This window comes from Typopeltis vanoorti, chromosome 11, assembly GCF_054136105.1.
Source record: "Typopeltis vanoorti isolate ZY-2024b chromosome 11, IOZ_Tvanoo_1.0, whole genome shotgun sequence".
Classification (NCBI taxonomy): Eukaryota; Metazoa; Arthropoda; class Arachnida; order Uropygi; family Thelyphonidae; genus Typopeltis; species Typopeltis vanoorti.
In genome coordinates, this window is record NC_143559.1 from 108,991,500 (window position 1) to 109,019,097 (window position 27,598).

Below are 27,598 nucleotides of genomic sequence, written 5' to 3' on the forward strand. Positions count from 1 at the left end.
GAAAAGTCTCATTGACTATGTTATTGTTGATAGTGATGTTTTCTCCCTGGTGCAGGACACCAGAGTGTACAGAGGATTTGAAATTGGAAGTGATCACTATTTAGTCTTGAGCAGGATAAAATTGAATTTCATATTGAAAAGAATAACATGTAAGAAAGTTTTAAAGCGAATAAAAGTTGAGCAGCTCTCAGATGTAAACTGTAGACTAAAATACAGAAATATTATTGAAAAGAAAATGAAAGAGTTTGAGAACAGGAATCAAACCTTGGAGATTCAGTGGCAAACTCTGAAGGAAACATTGATTGATTCTGCCAGAGAGGCATGTGGTGAGGTTGTGTGCAAAGATAAAAAAATCAGAACTCCCTGGTGGACACAGGAAGTTAAAGAGGCAGTGAAGGAAAAGAAGAAAGCATATCAAAAGTTCCTGGCAAATAAGTCAGCTTTTACTCTTACAGAATACAGAGACAAATGTAAGAAAGCTAAACAGTGTGTAAAACTAGCTAAACAAAAGTCATGGGAGGACTTTGGCAAGAATATAAAAAATAAATATCAAGAAGGTGGCAAAATATTCTGGAGGTTGTTGAAGAAGCTTAGGAATGGAGGAAAGAGTGCTGTAAAAGGAATTAGAGATGATAAAGGTGAAATGAAAACAGGAGAAAAAGATATCCTTGAAGTATGGAGTAATTACTTTGAAAAACTGCTAAATGAAACAAGCAGTGATGACAGCACAGTGATAAAAAACACTGACCAGGCATGCAGTCAGGAATACATATCCATACTTGAAGTAGAAAAAGCCATCAAAGGCTTGAAATGTGGAAAGGCAGCAGGAGTAGATGATATTCGACCAGAAATGCTGAAGTCTGGTGGTATAAGAGTCTTACAGTGGCTGCACTGCATAGTTCAGAAAGCCTGGACAGAGGGACGAATTCCCGATGATTGGAGTAGAGCTCTCATAGTACCCATATATAAAAAGGGAAATAAAACTGAATGTGAGAATTACAGAGGTATTTCCCTACTGAGTGTTCCTGGCAAGATCTATGCAAGTATACTTGAGAAACGGTTGAGAAGAATTGTGGAAAAAAAGCTTGGTGAAGAACAAGCTGGATTCAGGCCAAATAGAGGCTGTCAGGATCAGATCTTCACTTTACGACAAGTAGTCGAGAAAGCATGGGAATATAACAAAGATCTGTATTTAAGTTTTGTCGATTTGGAAAAGGCATATGACAAGGTGCCAAGAGAGAAGCTATTCAATACGCTGCAGTTATATGGTGTCAATGGGGCATTATATCAAGCAATACTTAGTCTTTATTTGAGTTGTGAGTCAGCAGTTAGAATTGAAGGAAGTACAGGAAGATGGTTTAATGTTAAATCTGGTGTGAGACAAGGATGTACATTATCCCCTCTGTTATTCATTATCTATATGGATCACATTATGAAGGAATGTGGTATTAAACCTGATATCAAAATTGGAGATGTTAATGTCAGCTCTTTGCTTTATGCGGATGATGTTATACTTCTAAATAAATCCGCTACACGTCTGCAAGATTCTCTGACTAAATTGAATAGCTGTTGTAATAGATATGGTATGAAGGTCAGCAATAAAAAGACAAAGACAATGAAAATAGGCAAAATCATTGAAAATGTCAACTGTGTTGTGAATGGAGAACCCGTGGAACAAGTAAAACATTTCAGCTACTTAGGCATAATTTTTACTGAAGATGGTAAACTAAATATAGAAATAGACAACAGAATCAGCAAAGCTGGTATCGTGGGAAGTCAATTGAATAAATTCATATGGAATAAGAAAGAAATTAGTCGGAACACTAAATTAGCTGTATACAAGACTGTGTTCAAACCAATTTTAACTTATGGATCTGAGAGCTGGGTCAGAAGTAAAACACTTGACCAAAGACTAGAGACCGCAGATATGAGAGTCCTGAGAAAGATTAGAGGCGTGAACAGATGGCATCAATGGCAATATCATATTAAAAATGAGGATATTAGGAAAGAACTTGACATTGTCAGCATCCAGGAATGCGTTAACAGAGCTAATCTCAGATGGTATGGTCACTTAAATAGAATGGGAGAGGAAAGATTAGCAAAACAAGTGTTCTCTGCCAGGTTGGCAGGAAAACGACCCAGAGGAAGACCAAGATATAGGTGTATTGATACGGTACAAAGTGCCTTAGACGATAGAAATATAAGATCTGATAATGTTGGAGTCTTGACAAGTAACAGACTGATTTGGAGGAAAATTGTAGATAGGAAGTTAGTAATGATGTAATTTTTTCATGTAGTACTGTCATATCCTGTACACCCCTTGAGGGTACATGGCAGGAATTTGATGATGATGATGATGTATAATTATATAGAACTGATAATATATATAAAGAATAATTAAATGGCCATGTTAAGAATTACATAAATGAACTCAATAATATTCTCTCATGCTCTGACTTTTCACAGTTAAATTTAATACTGAGAAGTAACATGAAATTCTTAAACCAACTGAACATAGCATTCAGCTAAAACATCTGCAGCCTCACTTGGTCATATGGAAATTTCTTTGGCAGTATCTATTTTATAACAGTTCAATATATCTTCCTTTATTGTTACTCACTCATTGGTACTCACTCACATATTGTTACTCATGAATTCCTTAAATAAAATAGCTAAATATCTTACTTGGCCAATATACTTGATTATTGTCTTCTAGTTTCCTTAAGCATCTATCTTTCAATTTGCTGATGTAAGCATGAAGAATAATCACTCAAACAATAGGAATACATTAATTGAACAGTTTCAAATGCATTTCCAATACAGGGACTTTTTACTGCAAATTCCATATTGCTTTTTTGAACATATATCACTTGCCTTTCATTAAACACAAAATATTTTCATATACCAAGGCTTGATATATTATACTGTACTTTATCAACTTCAGAGTTCTGTATCCTTGGAGAGTAATTAAAGATGCATATGAAAACTTTCCTTAGATTAGTGAACCTAACTTGGTAGTTTATTAGGCCTCTTTTTGGCTCCTCTTCTTTGCTTGACTACTCTTTACATCTTTGCATTCTTTACCCAGTGACAGATGTAAAAAACAACAACTAACATGCATGTCTATTATATGTGATTCAAAGCAAAACTCAAGTCACAAAATGGCTCCATTGCTACTTGCATGTTCATACATTATTATATGTCATTACTGTTGTACAGTAATAATGATATACGAACACTACTGTACCACAAAACCTACAAATAATATACATACAACATTTCTTTGCTTTTTCCTAAGGATTAGAACATATGGTAAGCAACATTACTACTTTTAACTACAATTAAGTTTCTTTTATATCACTACCACTTAATCACATGGCAGCTCCACTAATACTAAGCATATAATTGCAATACTAAATGTGAACAAATCACATATATACTGTATATGTATTTTTTTAGATTACTTTATCATATAACAAAATGTATTCCTTGTTAAATAACTTCACTAAGCATATATAACACTGTAAGAAAACGAACATAATAAGCAAAACATTTATGTGAGATTTTTAGAATGAACCCAGCTTGCCTTGTAAACACAGCTTAAGGCTCTGGAGGTGGTATCATGGTGTGGGACATGTTCTGTTAGTATGGTACAGGTCCCCTGATACTGCTGGAAGATCAGGTGTCCTCCAGGGAATATCTGAAAATTGTTGCTGATGCAAATCCACATATTCCCTAATGCAATGTTGAATTTTTATCCAGCAGGTGATGGTTGTTTCATGGACAACAGTGTTACTATCCATCATGTAAGAATTGTTCAGCAGTGGTTTAGTGAGCATGACAGTGACTTCCACCATCTTCCATGGCCACCACAAAACCTGGATCTGATTCCTACTGAGAATTTTTTATTATTATTATTATTACGGGTATCTCCATGGAGTCAGTAGACTCATCGCGGGAGACCCAAACTAGCAAAACAATATCTGTCATATCTCTTCTTGAATTCATTTACAGATGAAGAGCTCACAACAAAGTCAGGCAATGAATTCCACTCATTCACCACCCTCCAGGCAAAAAACCTTGTTCTGACACCTTTGTTTACCACACTCTTCTTTAATTTCCAGAGATGACCTCTTGTTCTTCCATCACTATCACGTATGAGACATGTTAGAAAAACATGTCTGGGAGTAAAGTCCAATTCTGTCAAGTCTGAGCCAGTTAAAGGACTGTCTGGTGAACATCTGGTGTGTTGTAGATGTAGATGCAATCCAAGTTATCTTGTGGAATCTTGCCGAACCACATATGTGCTGTAATTCGGGCTACAGGAGGTCCAAGACAGTATTAAATAAAAGTTTCTAATTCAGCGGCCAGTATGTGTACATAACTAGGAGGAGATCTCCACATAGCCTGTAAGGAATATGGCGGAGTCCATATTCTTTACAGGCTATGTAAAGAATATGGAGGAGGAGGAGTCTAGGTATCTACTATGATGCTAAAAAAATGAGGCTCAACTGTCAATTTGAATCTTAGTTGGCTAAATTCTGTTGGCTTAAACCACAGAAAAATATAATGGTACTACATGATTGAATTTCATGCTGGCCTAAGCATTGTTAAACAAAGAATCCAGTCCAGCTGTGTTTGTCAAGGACCATTCAAACAGTAAAGAATCAACATCCAGCTCAACATAATTTAAGATTGGTGCTATCAAAATAAAAAGCATTTATGGAAAACAGTTGGAGTAGCAGAAGGACTATAAAGAATTCAAAAACTACCTGACAACATAATTTGATGTTACTAAACTGAAGAAACCCAAAACAGGTCAGATGCTGCTAAATTATATTATAAGATGTTATATTTAGACAGTAGACATTATAAGATGTTATATTTGCTTATCAAAAAAGCAAAGCATAGCTATAGCATTCAATATGAATATAAATTCCTTGAATTCCATGTAGTCTCAGAGATAGAGTCATATGGGGAAATTTTTAATATGCAAAATTAGACAAGAGAATTTGTTTGTGTGCCTATGATTCTACAGAAAGATCTAAAAGGGAAGAAGCAGAGGAATTCTTTCATTATAGAGGGCAATTGACAACAAAAGAAAATAATAATTTCTTGTTGGAGACCTGAACAGCATAGTAGAAAGTGAATCCTAGACAGTGAAATATTTGGGAAAAAAAATAGTTAGTAATCACTAAGTATTCACTAGATTTCTGTTCAGAACATGGGTCTTGTCATTACTAGATTATGTTTCAACATAAAGATGTGCATAAATTCCCATGAAAGGAAGTACAGAACAAGAAAAGTCTTATTGATTATGTTATTGTTGATAGTGGCATCTTCAAGCTGGTTCAGAATATAAGAGTATACAGTTGATTTGAAATATGAAGTGGTCACCATTTGGTTTTGAGTAGGATAAATATCAGTATTATTTTATTATTTTTTATTTTTTACATGATACCTCCATGGAGTCTGAGGACTCATTGCAGGAGGATACTTTCCACCACCTTACTATAAACCTATCCTACATGATCCACCATGAAATCAGTACACTATATAATCCCCCATCCATCCACACACACACGCACACACACACACACACACACACTACACCATCTATTGACTACCAGTTGTATTTTTGTGTGTTAACTGCATGGTTTCTGGCCAGTTTGCTTATATGTAAATTGAAAAACCAGAGTTCCAATGAGAAAAAACCCTCCTATCTGAAATCAGCTAACCCACCTTCAATAGAAACTGCATAAAGATTCTTCTTGCCAAGAATCTTTATGCAGTTTTAAACTTAGAAGAGTTTGAAAACAAGAACAAAATTATAATGACAGAACATTGATTGATTCAACCCAGAAACATGTGATGAAGTTAGAATAGAATAAAAATTCAAAAATTTTATCGTGGACTCAGAAAGTTAACTAGGCAGTTCTAGAAAAGAAAAATTCATATAAAAAAGTTTTGGTGAATAATTCAACATGTGCACTTATTAGAGAATACAGAGAAAAATGTAAGCAAGAAGTAAAGTTATCTCTAAAAGTAGTTAAACAAAACATGTTTAGCAATATTTTACTTTAGGAAGATATAAAAGATAAACTTCCTGATGACAGCAAAATAATGGACTTATTGAAAAGCTTATCACTGAAGGAAAGAATACTGCAAAAGGAAACAGAGATTATAAAAATGACATAAAAACAGATTATTAGTATAACATAAAAACAGATTATTAGTATATCATAGATATGTGGAATAATTACGTTAAAATATGATTAAACGAGATAGCAGTGACAGAATGGTAGACATTATCCAGGTGCTCAAGTATGTGTGAGCAGAGGTAATCTGAGATGCATGCCTCCATAGTGCAATTGGAAGAATGACGCTACATTGCACCCTTTAATTGGAAAAGGCCTAGGTTCAATTCTCATCATGACGGGAGGAATCTTTATATAGATTTTTTTTCAATTGAAGGTGAGTTAGCTGATCTCATACGGAGGTAACAGGGTTTTTTCTCCGAGAAACTTGGGTTTTTCATCCTGCATACAGGCAAATTGGCCCTTCAGAACACATGCAATTTACTGACAAAAAATACTAGTGGTGGTGGTGGGCAGTAGATAGTGTTGATTATGGTAGTAGAGGTTTGATGTAGTTCTGGAGAAAGAGAGTTGTAGTGTAGGTGTCCTCCTCGATGAGTCTTCGAACTCCTTGAAGGTATCACGAAATAATAAATAAATAACTTAAACAGAATAAGTGAGGAGAAGTTAGCATAGAAAATGTTTAATTCCAGGATAACAATATTGACAGGAAGCCCGAGATCTAGGTGGATTGAAGAAATTGATAGTGCCTAGACAACTCTGGAAAAACAAAACTGTTTATAGGAAGTTAGTAATAATGAAAACTTAATTATGTACTATTCCTAAAAAAAATTGAGATGAAAGTCAGCCCTCAAACTATTGCCCCCCCCCCCAACCCACTCAAAAAACAATAGAAAAAGTGATTAACAGTCACTTCTTCACTATCTGGAGGCCCACCAATTAATTAGTGATCACTCATATATCAAAACTATTAACTACTGTTCATTGTTTAGATTATATTTGGTCATTCAAACATATAATTAAAATGAAATATATATTGATCTTTAATTGACCATGATTTATAAACATCTAATACTGACAAGTTTGCCAACGGGGCTGTCTGGCTTTCTTCAGGGGTTATAACGATAAGAGAAAAAAAAAAAAAACTCAAAGTGGCTAGTACAGAGAAAATGGAGTAACACTATCATATAAATTAAACATTAAAACAGAACGCATAACATTACACACATGGAGCGTCTTGTGTTAGTCACTGTTATGAGAGCATGCTCTGTAGTTTTGAGCAAAATTAAATTCTGGCAGACTGAATGATCTTATTAAGGTTTTCCATATGTCAGCTATTATCATTCCCTTTCGGTTAAGATTTTTTCCAGAATGGAGGACTACAATGGCTTCCTTGAAATTTCGACAATGGAAATTTTCTTCTAGGTAAGGCATGGAGCTGCTATCCTAATCAATGGTATGGTTAGTAATCGAGAAATGATGGGCTAGACCTGAGTTGTCTGTTCTGTTGTTATTAACATCTCCTATATGTTCTTTTTTTCGGATTTCAAGGCTTCTCAACATCTGTTTTATATAGTTTAGACCACAAGCACATGGAATGTTGTACACTCCAGTGTGTTTGAAAAAAGCATTAATGTCTTTTGGCGATCTTCAAACGTGACTAACAGTCTTGACTGGTTTGAATGCAACTCTGATGTTGAAAGGTTTAAAACGTTTTGCAATTTTTTTGGACACTGTACCTGCATAAGGAATAACTATGGATGAACTGTATTGAGTGATGGTAGGTTGTTGTTGTTGTGGGGTTGCTATGAAGAATCTTGTTGATTAAATTCCTTGGATAGCCATTGAGATAGCAGCTCCATGCCTTACCTAGAAGAAGATTTCCATTGTAGAAATTTCAAGGAAGCCGTTGTAGTCCTCTGTTCTAGAGAAAATTTTAATAGAAACCAGGGAACAATAATAGCTGACATATGGAAAACCTTAATAAGATTACTCAGCCTGCCAGACTTTAATTTTGCTCAAAACTACATTAATAACTAAAATTAATTTCTTTTCATCAAAAAATACAATTCACTTTGGAACTGGTAAAAGATAATCAACTACCGTTTTTGGATTCCCTAATCAAGAAACTAGCAGATGGACATATCAAACTAACAGCCTACTGCAAATCAACACACACTGGAAGCTATCTTCATTTCAAATCAACTCACCATATTTCCCAGAAGCTCAGCATATGCTCAAAAATAGAGCCATGAATATCATCTCAGAAGAAAAAGAACTCTATGATGAACTTACTCATATATCAGAGACATTAATAAAAAATGGCTATTTACTGTTATGAGATCATAACCAGCATTTATGAGTTGCCCTAGTGCAGACCTTATAGGAGACATGATAGTCTGTGCTAGAGCAACTCATAAATGCTGGTGAGTGTATTCCCGTGAGCTCTCTGGGTCAAGTTTCATATGAAACTTTTATAATTCTGCATTTGCCTTTGAAATAATGATGGATTTAATATCCACTTGATTTATATAATTTTGCATCACCAAAATGAATCCTTTTGTCTCTTTATTTTAGTAAATACTTTATGCACTGACCCAGAGTTCACTTTAGAAAAATACACTTCTCCGACACTTTGAGTTCCTCAGTACTGAATGAGAGTTTATGTTCTCTTAAGGTTTCTTCCAGGTCTTGTCCCAAGACCTGGCTTAAGATTAAAATTTCAGAGGGTTATGCCTTGAGAGAGCAATTTGAGACTCCAGGAAAAGCATTTTTCATGTGGGACCTTGTCGGTGGATTCTTTTCCCTGGAATATGAGCAGTTCTGCTCAGTGGTGGAGGAGCCTCTCACCGAGTGGAACCAATGTCGAGTTGGGCGGTCCTTTGGTCACTTACTTAGAGTGGTGTGGGGAGATTGTCTAATTTTTAGAAAGCCCCTTTACTTCATGGGGGGGGGGGCTTAAGATTTTGGAGGATTTGCCTTGTGAGAGCAATTTGAGTTTCCAGGGAAAGTGTTTTCTCGCATGGCCCATGTGGGGGCCTTGTCAGTGGATGCTTTTCCTTGGAATATGAGTGGTTCTTCTCAGTGGTGGGGGTGAGCCTGTCACTGAGTGGAACCAACGCCGAGTTGGATGATCTTTTGGTCACTTGTAGGGAGTGGTCTGGGGATCACCTAATTTTTAGAGAGGGCTTTACTTAAATAGTTGCCCAGTCTCTGAAGAGAACCAACCAGTTCGAAACAGCTGTCAGGCCAGTGAAACCTTATCAGAATGGACCAATAGAAGGCAAATATATAGACACTTGGGCAGTGATCATGTCTCCTATAAGGTCCCTGCTAAGACAACTCATAAATGCTAGCGAGTTCCCGTAAGCTCTCTTGTCAGATTTCATACGCAACTTTTATAGTTTCTGCATTTGGCTTTGAAATAATGCTGGATTTAATATCCACTTGATTTATATAATAATGCTTGATGCTATCCTGAGGAGGACAGTCTACTTAATAGATGACTCTTCTTTCAGACTTTCTATTAACTTTCTTGCAAATACTGTGTTTCTGCATTATGTATTTTCTATAGGTATTTTTATAGGCACTATTTAACCAAAGTACCTACCATGATTCCTCCACTTTCTTCTAAATACATTAAAACACAAGCAACTGCTAGCTATTTCAATACATGGCTCATCTTTAAACCTACTGAACCATCTTCTCATCTTCCTCTTTCATTGCATCTGCCACATTTTTTGGAACAACCTTTCTTATGTCTCCCAGATGTTCAAGGAACACATTGGCAGATTCCTTCTTAGCAACTTATCCACATACAGAACTGTTATAACATAGGGATTCTGACTGTTTATGTGTGGGGCTGATAAAAAAAATGTATCACAGTTTTACATCCCTCGAGGAGAGAGATATCAAGAAACAATGCTGAGAATGATGATTCAGTTAGTTGTTTTATATAGAGCTTCTTTGCAGTTCATTTAAAACTAAAGAGCACATGTTTTTTTCATGCTAATGGAGTTGTTCAGTGGAAATTTCAATTATAAAATAGAACTTATGTACACAATTTTATTACCTTTAGATATCAATGAATGTCTGCAAGGTCGTGGTCCTTGTGCACCTAGAGCATTCTGCACCAACTTACCAGGAGGTTACAAATGCTATTGTCCAGAAGGGTTTGAAGGTGATCCTTACCACACTGGGTGTAAGTATAAGATATTAACCCTTTTTTTTTATTTTAAAGTGAAGAATAAATGATAATCAGTAGAAAAAAAATGAAACTGCTCTACTGAAACACAAAAACTGTACATATATTAAAAAAAAATGATTTTTTTTAAAGAACTATGTAGCTATAAATGAAAGTAAAAAAAAAAGTACTTCAGCCTGTGTAAATTATATATTAGTTTTTAATGGTTGTATCACATAATTAACTATTATTATTTATTTATTACTATCATTATTATTATGAACCACCTTATGGAGTCAGAAGACTAATCTCAAAAAAGTCCATAATAGCCATTATTTGCATAATACCTATCATACCACTTCTTAAACTTGTTCACTGTCAGAGCACTCACAACCACCTCTGTTAAATGTGCAATTCATTAAAGTATTCCATCCTTGTGAAAGTAACACAATGCAGAACTTCAGAGTAGTGGGAAGGGAGAAGGAGCAATCAGTGGTGAGTGAGCAGGGTGGTATATGAAGAATTGAGTAAACTTAAAGTCAGTGAGGCCATAGGACCTGATTATATCACCACATGTCTTGAGGGAATGTTCCAGAACCCTTTTAATGTGAGTCTTAGATTGGCTAAATTCCAAAGGAGTAGAAAGAGGGCAAAATTGTTCTGCTTCATAAAGAAAGTGAATAAGATAATTATAGGTCGGTCTGCTTGTTCTGGAGTTGTGGTCAAGGTGTTAGAGAGGCTAGTGAGAACAGGATTCAGAACTTAGTTGACAGTAGCAGAATTCTCTTTGATGGACAGCATGGGTTTACTAAAAGAAGACCATGTTTTAGCAACCTGCTTACTTATTATAACAAAGTGACAAATGCATTTGACAAGGGGAGATGCATACACAGTAGTATATTAAATTTTGCAAAGACCTTCAATAGATTGCCAAATGACAAGCTGGTAATTAAATGGAACAGATGGAGTTGGATGGTAGATTAGTGTATTGGGATGGAGTTGGGTGGTAGATTAGTGTATTGGGTTGGATATTGGCTGTCCGATAGAGGTAGTGTTATGGGGGAGGGTAGTGATCCCAGAAGAGGAAATTCACAAGTAGTGTGCCCCAGGAGTCTTTTTTGGGCGTGGTTGTTTAATTTTTATTTGTATGTAAATGACATTGGAAAGAACTGAATGATGATATACAGTTGTTTGCAGATGGTACGAAGTTGTGGAGAGCTATGAGGAGTAGAACAGATGTTGTAGCCTTTCAAGAGGACACGAATAGGCTGGGTGAATGGGTGAGTGTGTGTGTGGGGGGGGGGGCTGTAGTAAAGTGTAACATCTTAAAATTTGGGAAACAAAGATAGGATGCAAAATATAAGACTAGTGGGAATATCTTGGAGGAGATGAAAGATCTTGGGAGTGATGGTGGATAGGAACCTGAAATTTCAGGAGCATTTTACTAAAATTGCAAGGACAGTGGATTATGTCTATGATGTTTTGATTCCATTGTACATGGCTTTGATCAGACCATATGTAGATTGCTGTGCACACATTTGGTTGCTCGGTTTCTGGAGAGAGTTCAGAGACAATTGACTAAGTCGGTTTCAGGTCTCTGGAGTATGGAGAATGAGGACAGATCGAGAGAATGCAAACTGTAAAGCCTAGCAGATGGAAGGAGAAAGGGAAATGATCGAGACGTATAAGTTGATCAAGGGTAATTACCAGATTAATGTGAAAGAGATTTTTCATAGAATGGCTTGGAGACAGGGAAAGAACAAGAGACCATCCCATGAAACTGTATAAGAGGATGTGAGCTAGGGGGTTGAGGAGTAGATTTTTTGCATGGGGAATAGTGGGTGATTGTAATGCATTTCCTAAAAGTGTGGTGAGTGCAGAGACAGTGAACGCATTTAAGTCAAGGTATGATGAGCTGTGCATGTGAGAATGGGACCGACTGCAGTGAGTCTCTTGACTCCATGGAGGTCTTGTTGATGATGATAGTAATAATAACAAACAGCTCGATCAGAGACACTGCCTTTTATGAGAATTTACATTCTCATAACATGCAGGCTGACATACTATCCAATCCCCCCCCGCTGCATTCACATTGATGTTTTTCAATGTGCTAATTGCCTACAGTTCATCTACCTCTATTTTCACATCAGCCACATTGGCTACCATGATATCTCTGCACCTGGATGATATGCCTTTACAAAATGATAACTCAGTATCTCAACTATTTTTTTATTCTTTTTATGTTACTTTCCTATCCATGAATGCTGATTAATGTTAATCATCCACAAACTTTCTTTCTCTTACTAGCTATATGGGAAGAAACTCTTTAAGATTTCCTTTGGCTTGCATAGCTAATTTCCTCTCATGATCTTATTTAGCTATCCTTACCATACTGCTTATCATATTTTACTTTATATTTCTTCTACAATGTTTATTTATTTTATTTTATTATATATATATATATTTTTTTTGCAGTTCTACTTTGTGATTCAACTCATCCATTTAACTCTCACTTGGTTTATCCTCCTTACCCTAAAGTATGGAGTCTGATACTGCTTCCCTCAAAAACAGTCCCTATTTCCCATGTACTATTGGCATCCTTCTGTTGAAGCTTCTTATGCCATGTCAAATGGTCCCAAGCTGCCTCCTAAGACTTTTCATAATCACTAGTCTGTAGTTTGATATGTACCTTCTTCTTAACCAAGAATTTCACATGTTTAGCAACCATCCAGGATAAGACTGCATGAGTCACTTAACCTGATCAGAGGTAGCATGCCTACTTTACGATTCAACTCATAAAGTAGGCATGTTGGTTCTGGTAACAGCATGTTAATGCTGTTACCAGAACCAACACTCTCAAACTGCCAATCTTCTCTGACACATACTGTTTCAAATAATTATCTCTTTGTAAATTCTACTTCCATCTTACTAGGCACCCCTCTTCCTTCCAGTCTATGTTCCAATAAGTGAATTCTCCCCCTACCCTCCATAATTGCTGAGCCTGCACTCATTGTGTTAACTGTTGAAGCAATGGTATCTGTATCTTTTTGCATGCACCTCCCAGCCTATATACAGCAGCAAAATATATTTTGTGCTGTTGGTCTCTATCTCACACCAGAAGCCGCAGATAAACTATAATCCGTATCTTTCTGCATGCACCTCCCAGCCTATATACAGCAGCAAAATATATTTTGCTGCTGTATATAGGCTAGATAGCCTCAGAAAGTTTATCTGAGGCTATCTAGATAGCCTCAGAAAGTTTATCTGAGGCTATCTAGATAGCCTCAGATAAACTATAACCCTGAGTTATTCATTTCAGTAAATTTTCTTAACTACAACTGTGTTAGGAATAATTACTTTAATTTCCCACCATTTCAATCTTCACGTTAAGGTCATCATCTGTAGTGTGTGTGTGTGTGTGTGTGTGTGTGTGTGTGTGTGTGTGTGTACACACACACACGCACGCACGCGCACACACACACACACACACACACACGCACACACACACACACACACAAAGGCAAGCTATATTACATTTCAAACAGTATGCCGAAGGGATAATGATTTGATCAACCATTATTCTACTGGCCTGACCTCTAGTGAAAAAAAAAAAAAAATAATAATAATAATAGTAATAAAACCTACATCAAAGCTACTGTATATCATTTATAACATTATCAGAGAACAAATTCATATTAATACTTTTATATAAATATAAAATATATTAATACAGCAAAATTGGTGGCATAATCAATAATTTAGCATAAGTGTTTGTCATATTAAAGCTAAGATCCTAGATTACTACAGTCCTAAATTATAATAAACTCTTAGAACAAAAGGTTATATAGGTAGAATATGTGCTGTCCATATTCTTGGGATTTTTAGTCTACCATTATTGTTAAGATTAGAGTGGTTGGTAAGAATTTCACAGGCCTCTTTAAATTTGCACTCGTGCCATGTTTTGGTGTGATGTAAAGAACAAGTGCCTTTTCAGTTAATTCAGATCAGAAAGGCCAGATTTATCATAGTTATTAAATTTAATGTGCCATTTATGTTCCTTTTTTTGGATAGGAATTCTGCATCCTGTTTCACCTATATAAGGCAAATTACAGGTGCATTGAATACAGCATACTCCAGGGTGGGCAGTGGAGGAAGTGGATCCTTGGAGGAGTTGAATAAATTCTTTAATTTTGCAAGTTTAAAGGTGGCATTAAGGTTGTATTTCTGTAGTATTCTTTTTATTTTATCTGATATCCTTTTAATGTATGGAATGGCTACAGTTTTATTGTAATCTTATTTTTGTTTATAAGTGGAGTCTTGTGAAGAATTTTGTTGATGGTATTTTTTCTGTAGCCATTTTTCAGGAAGATATTGCTGATAACTTTTAATTCATATTTAAGTGCTTGCTCACTGGAGCAGATCTTTACAGCCCTGTTTTTTTTAGTGTGTTAGTGACATCTAGTTTTTGTGTTGGGTGGTGATAAGAGTTTGTGTCTATATTGTCCAGTGTGTGTGTAGGCTTACAGTAAAGAAAAGACTGCCAGAAAGAAGATGTGAGACAAGTGTATCTCAAAAAAAAGTATGTTCTCATAAGCATCTTTTAATTTCAATTGTGAATTGTATGCATTTGTGCTGTTTATTTAGGTGACTGAGAGGAAAGCGTCTAATGTCTGGCAGCTATGGGACCAGATAATAAAAACTTCATCAGTTATTTAAGCCAGACTTTCAGTTTTAAAGTATAGAAATCTAGAGCCTGTTGCTCAAAAGCTTCCATATAAAAGTTAGCAATTGGAAGGGGGGGAGATAATGGTGAGCCCATGGCTGTACCTTCTTTTTTTTTTTACAGGTAAAAAATATTTTGCCACACAAAATAGCCAGAATGTAATACATGGGCAAAGAGCAGCATGATATCAGGTAGGAATTTGTCCTGTAAAAGAAGAATTGTGCCATTGATTGGGACATTTGTGAAAAGGAGGTCAGAGACATCATAACTGACTAATAAATCACTTTTATCAAGTGTGATGTCCTTAATTTTGTTTACAAAGTTTTGTGTATGCTTTAAGTTTGACATCCAGAAATGGAAGAGAACTGTTAACTTCCAATTCCGAAGTAAATGTATTCTTGGGTATTGATTGTCGAGATGGTCCAGAACTCCTTTAAAGAATCTGGTACATAACTCCAAATTAAGAAAACATCATCAATATATCTTTTCGATAACCTTGGCTTTAATTGGAACGAATTCTTTGCTTTTTCCTTAAAGCTTTCTAAATATAAATTTGTTAATATAGGAGATAATGGGTTGCCCATGGCCAAGTCGAAGTTCTGTTTGTAAATAATATTTTTAAAAAGAAAGTAACCAGAATTTATGCAACGGGTCAGGAGTGACATAACTTTTTTTTTTTTGATAACTTATCTTTTAAAAGAATTAAAGTCTCTTCTGTAGGCACATTCGTGAAGAGGGATATAACATTGAAACTTGCCATAATTTTCTCTTTTTTATTTGAAGATGCATGTATTTAACAATTGAAACAAAGTGTTCCAAATTCTTGAGAAAGGAGGTGGCCAAGCATGTTAAACTTTTTAAAACCTGGGCCAAATGTTTTGAAAGCTTTTATGTTGGAGAATCAATACCTTCTATGATGGATGGATCTCAGTGAAGTCTTTTCCTTATGTATTTTAGGCAAGCCATATAATTAGTGGAATGAGAGGATGAAATGAATGAAGAGATAATCTTAAGCCTCTAGGGAATTCTGTAGGTATTCAGTGATTGTTAAGTATGATTATGAAGTTCATGAGTTGGATCCCTTTCAAGAACTGCTGGTGTTGGTTTGTAGATGTCTGTAGTAGTTATAACATTTTTTTGTCGTAATCTTCACTATCTAGGATGACAGTCAAGTTCCCTTTATCTGCAGAGAGTTATAATATCCATATTTTTCTGTAGATTTTTAATGGCTTAATGTTCTACAATAGTAACATTATCTTTTGAGGATTTTACATTGTTAACAATGTAAATCCACTCTCACAATTAATTGTGAGGGTGGATTTCATATGAAGTAAATTAGCTTCTCAGGTTGAAGGAATGAACTTGCTTTTTCTATTTTTGTGAGTAATAGTTCTTTTGGAATAGATCTTGGTGACATAACACTTAAAGCCTTTACTAAGAATATTCTTTTCAACATTAGAAAGACTGTTGAATTTATTAATAATAATCTTATCAGGAGAGAGAGAGAGGGCTGAATTTAGATTTGGTTGATTTTTGCTGTTCTAACTTGAAGGCGCTTCAAATTTTTATGTAATATATTTTATTAATAATTAATTAGAGAGTTCATCATCTCTCCTATATATTGCCAAGTATTGGTATCTAAAGTTTGTTCGAATGCAGAAGATAAAGAAGCTTTTAAGGGAGTACAGATGCTCTAAACCACATTTAGTTTCAAAAATTCTTTCATTTAGAAATGATTTTTTGCCCTATAATATATTCTTTTAGCTCTGTTTATTTTGATGTTTCTTTGAAGGAAATTAATTTAGGAACAAGATCATGGAATTTGTAACATTTCAGAGATACTAACCTGTTGATGTTAAGTCCAATTCTCTGTAAAGTTTTCTGTAAATCTCTGATACTTTTGTAGATTGCCTCATCATAAAGGCTAGAAATTTGAACAGATTTACTTGGCTATATGGCATAATTAAATAAATTTAATGAGTAGAGATACCAAAATAGAAAAAATACCACACACACACATTTTTTTTTTTAATTTTTATTATTGAACAACACTTAGCAAAGTTTATATTTTGGCACATATATAACAAACACTGATATGCTGAGAGTAAAAAGTTCCTTTTTTTTTTTTTTTGAAAAAATATTTTACACCATACCATATGCCTGTTTTGATCCTTGTTGCCCAATATAATAATAATAATAATAATACACTTGCTAATTTATGTGAGTCTTTGGAATTCAGAAATACTAATATAATATTTAAATATTTTAGGCCGTGAAAAAATTACAGGTTGCACTCGTGATGAAGATTGCAAGGACCATGAAACATGCCATAGACAGTCAGGAGAATGTTATGGTAATTTATTTGATTAATTTCGTTTTTGATTTTAGTAGATAACATTATTTTATATATTTATAAATTTATTTATGTATTCGCTTATTTTTGGTTTAATTTATCCGCCCCCTCCTCTTTCCTTCTAATTAAAAAAATAAAATAAATAAATACTGTATCTTACTTCATTTCTCTAATTACAAACAATATCAAACCAGCTCTTTTTCCTAAATACTGTTTATGGTAGTCCATCTCAGCGTAATTTTTCAAATGCAAATTCAAAGTATTTTTCCCTAACCATTGTTTTTCATTGTTAACTTTCTTCAAATTTTCATATTTTAAATGTTTTTTTAGGATATGCTTTCAAAAAAAAAAAAAAAAAAAAGAACACAATTAACATGCAATAAGCAATTATTTTTCCATCTTTCATAGTTTTTTTTTAAGAAACGGTCTGATCTTCTTTTCCTTCCTTCATTCCATTTTTTGTGATACTTTGATTATTTTTTTCTATTTAATGATTTAGAGAACTCTGTATAATACTACTACATAACTTTAATACTTGAATGTATATGTACATAGTGATATAGCACTTTGTATATCTATTAAATGTAAGTTTTCTGAGCCATGCTCCCAAATTAGGAAAATGTCATCCATGTAATGCAGCCAGATTTTGAGTTTCAGTCTTGCTGAGGAAATGAGGAAAACTTACAAACCTTTCTGGATCATTTAAACAACTTTCATCAAAATATAAACTTCACATCCGAACCAGAAGTTAATGGTGTTTTAACTTTTCTAGATATAAAACTTACCAGAACACCGGATGGGCTCAAGATTTCTATCTTTAGAAAGCCAACACACACCAAAATAGATACCTACATGCTTTGTCTCACCACTACCCCCCTCAAAAATTAGGAATTATTTCCACACTAGCTCATTGGGCGAGATCCTTGTTGTCAGAAGAAGAGGAACTTCAACAAGAACTTAGTTACCTCAAAAAGTCTTTCTTAAATAACAGTTACTCTTCTAAAAGTATCTATAATTGTCTTAATGAACATAATCAACATAGTAATGAAGATAACTCAAACCCAACAGCCTACATCTCCTTACTGTATATAAGTTCTCTTTCTCCTAAACTGGCGAAAATCCTGAAGAAATTTCATGCTAAAACATATTTCTCAACCTTTTCAAAACTCCGATCTTGCCTCAGTCAACCTAAAGTAAAACACAACCTTCTTCGGTTCCCAGGAGTATACAAAATCATTTGCAGTTGCGGCAAACCATATTATGACCAGACAGAAAAGTTCATCCCTCTCCGCCTAGAAGAACATCAACATGACATTTCTTATAACAGAGTCCATGCTAGTGCCCTATCCAGCCATGTTTTATTCTCGGCCAATACCAATGTTGAAGTTCAATTTCTCTTTGAAGGATGACAACATCAAATAGACTGGAACTTAACTTCAAACATTCATAAATGTTCCGATGAATTAGAAAGATGTATCTTGGAATCCAAAGAAATAGCTCTCGACCCTACCCATCTAAACAGCAATCTCAGTTACAGCCTACCCGATTCACATAGCGCTGTAATCCAGTTTTGGTGTACTCATGATATCATTCACACTCACAGTGCATCACGCCAGAACTAACGCTCAGACTCAATTTCAAACACAACTATTACTTGTTCTAAACTCTGTGTTTGTGTAAAGTACAATATATTTTTAAGATGTTGTTTTCTCCCTGGTACTGTATTCACTTGATGAAGTTGGAATTTCCGATGAAAGTAGAAGTGAAACCTTATTAAATATCTTATATTTTTTTCTCGGTGTTTAAGTCAGTTAATAATTATAAACATATATATATATATATATATATATATATATATATATATATTGATCTTAATTATTGTTATTTAATCTGAATATATGTTTTAAGGCAGGATGTAACTTATTATTATTATTATTATTATTATTATTATTATTAAACAAGACCTCATGGAGTCAAAGACTCATCTAGGAGGTCCTTTTATCTCACACACATCTCATCATACCGGGTCTTAAACACATTCAAACTCCTTGCAGACACCACACTCTCAGGCAAGGCATTCCAATCATTCACAACTCTGCACGAAAAAAACCTGCCTCTCACTCCCCTACTCACACCCTCTTTATACAGTTTCCAGGGATGACCTCTGGTTCTCCTCTGATCTCCCACTATTCTCTGTAGAACTTCTCCACCATTCATCCTATAACAACCCCTTACCAACTTGTAGGTCTCTATCATATCTCCCCTCTTCTCTCCACTAGACTCTGCAAATTACATCTTTTCAATCTTTCTTCATACTCGACATTCCAGAGGTCAGAAACTACCTTAGTCAGTCGCCTTTGGACCCTTTCCAACATCTCTTCATCCTTCTGAAAACCAGGTGACCAAATCTGGGCACAATAGTCCATGTGTGGCCTAATCAAAGCCTTATACAATGGAACAAGAATCTCCCTACTTCTACACGTCAGTGTCCTCCTCATCATTCCCAGAAGTCTTTGTGTTGTCTTCACAATTTTGGTGATGTGCCCCCTAAATTTTAGATCCTTATCCACTATCACTCCCAGATCTCTTATTTCCTCTACTTCCAACAATATATTCTCACCAAGCATAAATTCTGCATCCCATCTTTGTTTTCCAAATTTTAAAACCTTACATTTTGCAACATTGAACTCACATCCCCATTTGCTTGCCCAATCACTCAATTTATTCAAGTCTTCTTGCAAGGCCACAACATCTTCACTACTCTTTATGGTTCGTCCCAACTTTGCATCATCTGCAAACAACTGAATATCTCCATCCAAATCTTCACCAATATCATTAATATACAAGTTAAATAGTAATGGCCTTAAAACTGATCCCTGAGGCACTCCACTAGTGACTTTCCTTTTCCTGGATATTGCACCCCCATACACAACTTGTTGATACCTATCAGATAGCCAGTCTCCAATCCAATGCACTAATCTAATATCCAACCCCATCTGCTCTAGTTTGACTGTCAACTTATCATGAGGTACTCTATCAAAAGCTTTTGTGAAATCCAAGTATATTACTGTGTATCCTTCTCCTCTGTCCAAGGAAGCAGTCACTTTATTGTAATAAGTAAGTAGCTTACTAAAACACGACCTCCCTTCTGCAAATCCATGCTGTCCATCAAAGATTATACCATTGTTGTCAACCCAACTCTGGATCCTAGTTCTCACAAGCTTCTCCAACAACTTAACCACAACACCTGACACACAGATAGGCCTATAGTTTGATGCTTGAGTTCGATCACCTCCTTTATGAAGTGGCATAATCTTGCCCTCCTTCCACTCTTTAGGGACTTGACCAAGTGCAAGACTCGTATTAAAAAAATATGTCAAGGCAGGTGTCAACTCTCTGGCACATTCCTTCAGAATACGCGGTGATATATTATCAAGTCCCACAGCCTTATTTACATCTAGTTTACTCAACTCCCCAAACACCTCTTGCTCACTTACAGTCAGTCTCTCCTCCCCATCATCAACTGCCCTTAATCTCTCCATGAAGTCACATTCACAAGATTGAAAGATCTTTATGAACTGCTCATTAAGTATCTCCACCACACATTCTGCAACAGCTGTCTTTATACCATTTCCTCCAATCAATGTCATCCTTCCATAATCATTCTTTCTTTTGCTGGCTACATATCGAAAGAGCTCCCTAGGATTCTTTTTAGCTTCATTAGCTAACTGCTGTTCATGCCTCTCTTTAGCTACTCTCACCAACCAAGTCACCCTCCTTGCCTGGTCTTTGTAGACTTCATAAAATTGGTTACTTCCACTTCTCTTATGCTGCCTCCACAATGCCCTTTTTCTCTGTATTGCATGCTTAATCTCTTTATTCATCCATCTCACACCTTGTCGTGACGACTCCTTTCTGTCGTGTTCTAACTCACCATCTAGTTTCAAGTCACTTTTATAATTAAATAACTAATTACGAAGTGATCACCGATCCAAAAGTAGGGAAATTTATATTTATACTGCGCCACCCTATTCTTAGATTAGTCTATATAAATAGTAGGATCAATTCTTAATTAGTTAGCAGTCATCTCATTAGGCCGAATCATTTATTATCATTTTTACTTGGGGTTCCCGCAAGATTCGAATTTTTTATGAACGGTGCAATAATAAGGAATTCAGGCAAACACAATATTTAGATCAACAAAACAAAACATTTAATATATGATATGGTTAACAAATACAAGAATTCTATTTTTAAATGGAACTATACAAATAACTTAATATATTTTCTTAGGTCACTCGTGCCAAATCTATGTTCTATATTCCATATACAATTCACAGTCTCAAAAACACAAATCTTCTTATCTCAAGTTAATATAACAACTTCACAATTAATCAGTCTTCACAAATCTATTAGCTCAATGTTTATATTCACAGCAGGCAATAAACTACGTAAGCAATATTCCAAGCAAATATATTCCGGTCCTTGAGCATCAGAGATATATCACAGTTAATGCTAAAATAGACAAACTTATACAACTACTCTTACCGGACAAAATCTTCAACACATCAAATTATTGAGAGAGCACTTATGAATTAACTTAATTAACATTAGCGGAACACACATAATAAAAATTCTCCAAGTTTAAACTGTACTAGTGTTAGTCGTACTTCACTATTCCAAACAACAGTAATTAGGTACTGATATCTTCTCTTGTTCACTTTTCTCCAAGTAATCAATATAATCTTTTCCTAGGGCAACATAGAATTTATTGCAATTCAGATTAACTGGAACTAATCAGAATTTTCGCATTGACTGTCCAGTTTCCTTTTTATCTGATTACGACATTAACCTTTCTTCATAACGACAGCTGATTTCACTTATAATATTAAACTTTATGATTCACTACTTATTGGTTCACTTCCGAACACTATTTTCATAAATTTCTGCCCTGAGGATTTTATAATCTTCTTTTACTTCTTTACTTGTATGCTGCCTTCCTTCTGGTTCCGCAAAACTCTCTCCTCCCTCGCTTAATAATAATTCCTCTCTCCCTTTCTGTCTTATCTATAACCTTCCTTCTCCTTTTCTCTTTCTATCTATGACCTTCACTCCCACCTTACGTTCGAACGCCACGCTCTACTCCACTCGTGGTTGTTTACGCGTGCGTCTCCATGACAACAGACTAAGCGTAAACATTTCGCTAATGTAATGTATGCTCTTTTACCACTACATTTGTGATTACATAACATTAAATATTTTACAAATAAGAACAACATAATATTTAAGCTACTTCTTCAACTTATTGATTACGTATACAGTTAAATATAAAATAACACTTTACGTTACATCATATATATCTGGCTATACAAAATTCTACACATTTTATTATTTTATAAAATAATAGTAGGTCAGGTTTTGAATAAACATTTAATTAATAATTCTTATTTAAGGAATAATAAATAATTTTATATAAGCCATGATTAATATTTAATAAGCAATGTTAAATGTGAATGAAAAATAATAAATTACATAACATAGCTTCATTCACAATTTAACATATTTAACAATTTAACACCTACCTTATTTAACCTTCTCACCCGTGGTATACATTTAGACATTGCATCCACTAAATATTTTTTGAAAATCCCCCAAGCTGCATTGATCTCTTTTCCAGCTAACTCCTCATTCCATGCTACACCTGAAAGCTGTCTCCTGAGCTCTTCATAATCACCCCCCTTGTAGTTCCACATATACCCTTTTTTCACAGGGGTCCTTGCACTGCTGGCAACCACCCAAGTAATCACCTCATGGTCACTTTCACCAATTGGTGGATGATTTGATACCTCATTGATAATTACATCCTCCGATGAGATGACCAAATCCAAGACCCTTAATCCTCTTGTGCCCTTTGTTACATACTGTCTGAGGTAGTTATCCCTCAAAAACTCAAGAAACTCATTTTCTTTACTTCCAGTTGCTATCTCTTCATTCCAGTCTATATTGCCATAATTAAAATCACCCATAATGATCACCCTTTTCTTATTTGCTTGGCTTATTTGACTATACATTTCACTATCACCACCATCCACATTACCAGGTCTATAACAACATCCCACCAAGTATTTTATTCTATTCACCTCTATCTCACACCATACTACCTCAAAACCACTGGCCCCATTTCCCTCTTGCATCTCTACCTTGTATGGACATAACTCTTTCTCTATCATCAGTAGCACTCCCCCTCCCTTTTTACCCCTTCTATCCTTACGAAACACATCATACCTTTCCATCTCTATTCCTGTCAGGATGTCATCCGCATCTAACCATGTCTCACTTATTCCGACAATCTCTGGGTGGACAGATGCAATTAGTGCAACCATTTCATCTGCCTTGTTTCTTATACTTCTAGCATTGGTATACAAACACAACAACTCATTTCTGGATCTACAGCTAGTTCCACTGATATCACTCACTCGATGTGATCTCTCCATGCTGGACTGGGGCTATTTCCCTTTCTCCTTCTTTATTTTAGAACCCTTTGCAATTCCATCTGTTTCCTTTTGATCCCTGATCATCCCATTACTTTCCTGCCTACACATGCTCTCACCTCCTCTGGGAGCATCCACCTTTCTCACTCTGTGTATCCCTGTCCACCCTGAGCCTCCCTGTTTCCCTGCTCCTCTTGCACACCCATTCTCTCATTTTCTATACTCATACCACTCACTTCCCCATTCATTTCCACTCCTTGAATCTCTCCTGTCTTACTCTCCTGCTCTTCCACATCACTCCCCTCTCGATCTGATTCATTCTCTCTATTCACTTCTCCACTTTCCAGCAGCAGTCTCTCCAAGCGACTCACACCATAACCACTCAAATGCAGTCCATCGCTCCCATACAGCTCACTTCGTCCCTCAAACTCATTCCACACATTAACAAACTGTACTCCCATCTCCTCACACATTTCAGCCAGAATATCATTCATAAACCTTGCTCTCCTCCTCATTTCACCACAATCATACCTAGGCAACACACTGACCACCCTTCCTGTCACACTATTCTCCTTTATCTTTCCAAGCAGTCTCCTGACATTCATTTTGACATGCTCTTTGTTCTCTCTCAAATCATTTGTACCAATTAATACAATTAACTCTTTTGCTCATTCCCACCTCATATTCAATGCCTCAATCACTCTACTAATTTTACCGCCTGAAAAACATACCTTGTGCATTTTATCCTCTAGCACACCTTTAATAATGGAGTCGCCATACAACGCCACTCGCTCATCTTTTGTTAACTCTTTCATGCCATCATGATTTATTTTAATAGTTTTGACCTGAATTCTCTTAATTTCATTCCGCATCCATTTCATTTCTTGCTTCATTCAGTCCAATTCACCTTCCGAACCTTGCGACACATTCACTCTATCATTAAATCTTTCTAACTCTCGACCCCCTCTTCTCACTTTCCCTCTCATTCATCCTTCTATGTTTCCGTACTTTCGGTCCAACATACGTCCAAATTTCACTATCATTCTTCTCACCTTCACTCTCACATATCTTTCTTTGTTTCCGTACTTTCGGACTAACATTCGTCCAACTTTCGCTATCATTCTTCTCACTTTTACTGTCATTCATCTTTCTTTGGTTCAGTACTTTCGTTCCAACATGCATCCAACTTTCGCCTTCAGTCATTCTTTTTTCGCTATCGTTCATTCTTTCGATTTTTTTTACTTGCAATTTCTGCATCACGGCATTTCTACTTTCATTCGTTCTCTCAATTTCGTTTCTTTCCGCCTCACTTTCATCCCTTTTAACATCCGTTACGGTTGTCAAATCGCTCTTTTTCTTTTTTCCTGATTTTTTAACATTTTTTCGTCTGTCTTCCTCACCATCCTTCTCTTTCAAACATGCACTCGTGACACAATCGGTACTAGCACTTTCTGTCATCAACTTCATATTCGCATTCATCAATTCCTCGTTCAGGTCACATTTCGCACACATCCTTCTTCCATCCTCACTAAATATCCACAAATCATTTATGTAATCGAAGGAATACATATAACAGACCTCACACTTAACAAACCGACTGAAATCCAAATTAAAATCATGGAATGACAATGTCGCCGCCATTTTTTTTTTTTTTTCTCTGCAGGTTACTAGGTCTAATATTAACGTTTTCGAATTTAGTTTAAGCAAGAAAAAAAAACCCACACTAATAATATCGGTAGTGTACAACGTTTACAGCCGCTCTTACTTAAACAATTACGCATATATACTTAATTATTCCTAGTAAAACTTATCTGAATCAGGAGCTCTTCAAAACACGTCCGTAGCGCTTGACCCACTAGCGCCCCTCTTATTTGCCACTGTTTATTGCCATTTCCTTAAAATCCAGGTAAAGAGAGATTCTGTCATGATAATGCTAATGTGATAATATAGCCTAAAAGTAGCAACAATTTTTATCATTTTTGCCTTTAAAAATGCTTGAAACAAAAAAATTAATTGAATGTATGCCATTATTTGGCTACTCTCTAGGTTGTCTGTTTTCATTTGCTTAGTTATGATCGCATTGATATTGCTTTCTTAGATGTGGGCTCTGTCATTTATATATATTTTTACACCCTTATCATATAGATGTGTGCTCAAGACCTGGTATTTGTGGGAGAGGAGCTGAGTGCATTGCCACTCATCATCATCATGAATGCTTTTGTCCTAGTGGTTTGACAGGCAATCCTTATATAGAGTGCAGCATTTGTAAGTGTATATAATTTCCCTAGTATCCTCTTGTTTACTAACCTGTAGGCTTAAAATTAATGGATGTTTTATTAATTAAAGATTTTTAAATTTGAAAGAGTAAAATCAATCAGTCACCTTAATAAATTTGAAGATCATGATGATTGTGATATTTAGTGCAGAATTTAAAACTGAGCTGAAAAATAATGTGAGATTGAAAACAACGAAGGTTTTCAGATTATTCAGTTTTCATCTTCCACATTTTTTTCATTCTCACATTATTTTTGCTGTAATAATATACAAAACATTGAATTATTAAGTAGTATTGCATATCTTTTGATGCTTATACTTCCAGGCATTACAACTGAAGGTTTGAATCCATTCCATGCACTGTTGCATCTAACTACTCAGTAGTGATGCAACAGTAGTATAAGCAAGGTATTCTTAGGGGCCATAGGGTCTGATTTTCCTAAGGAAGGAGTCCAACTTTTTTAAAACTAATTTTTTCTACTATCAGCTACTAATATGCTAATGATTTGCAAGAAAAATCTGGCATCTGCCAAAATAATAGTGACTGATTATCATGTTAGTGCTGTTTTTTTCAGGGTAGAGGTATATATATATATATATGATTAGTACTATTAACTCGGGGTTGGGATATGTTCATTTTTCTAAAGTAACTGACTTAAAACCCGAGAATTATAACACAATGACATTTATTTGAAAAAACGCAACATGTTTCGTCAAGAACGACTTCATCAGGCAATAAGAACATAGAAAGATATTAAAAGACACGAAATTAACATTGACACACTCTAAAGTTATACAATTATAAAGCCATAATATTCGACTGTAAATTACAGTTATTATGAGCTTGAACTACAGTCCGAGTTAAAGTTCTATTGTTGTACACCTGTGCGTGTGTGGAATCACGCGATCTCCAGTATCTAATAGTAGAGTTGAAAGAGTCAGGCAAATTATAGCTAAGATTGTTATTCATGTGAAAAGGGTCTAAGGTGATTTCTTTTGACTTGACAATGCGGCGCTCTACTTCATCATGGCAGATGTGTAGGTTTGAAGTTGATGTCCAGTTTATTTCATGTTGGTGGCTTTTTGTTCATGTTTATTGAAAACAGGACGTGGCTTGAAAGAGCAGTTGCTCTGGTTCTTTTATAAGCAATGTCTCGCTGGTGCTCTTCGAGATGTAGTAAGATAGATTTCTCTGTCTGCCCATAGTAAGGCTTTCCGCATTCACAAGTGACCTTGTATACACCTGGGAATTGTAGAAGGTTGTGAGGTTGTTTATAGTTGTTGAATCTTAAAATAAGATCACGCTTCAACAACTATAAACAACCTCACAACCTTAAAATAAGATCACGCTTCAACAACTATAAACAACCTCACAACCTTCTACAATTCCCAGGTGTATACAAGGTCACTTGTGAATGCGGAAAGCCTTACTATGGGCAGACAGAGAAATCTATCTTACTACGTCTCGAAGAGCAC

The 27,598-nt window shown here is 35.5% G+C and overlaps 1 protein-coding gene across 1 annotated transcript in view; it reads left to right on the top strand.

Annotated features, from left to right (window-relative positions):
• Positions 1–27,598, top strand: part of LOC150101923 (uncharacterized) — a 1,001,066-nt gene that overhangs the window by 849,456 nt on the left and 124,012 nt on the right. The window contains exons 131-133 of the mRNA XM_090399931.1: positions 10,177–10,299; positions 17,274–17,357; positions 25,994–26,113. Of these exons, the coding sequence (XP_090256057.1) occupies positions 10,177–10,299; positions 17,274–17,357; positions 25,994–26,113 (327 nt within the window). The remainder of the gene's footprint in view (positions 1–10,176; positions 10,300–17,273; positions 17,358–25,993; positions 26,114–27,598) is intronic.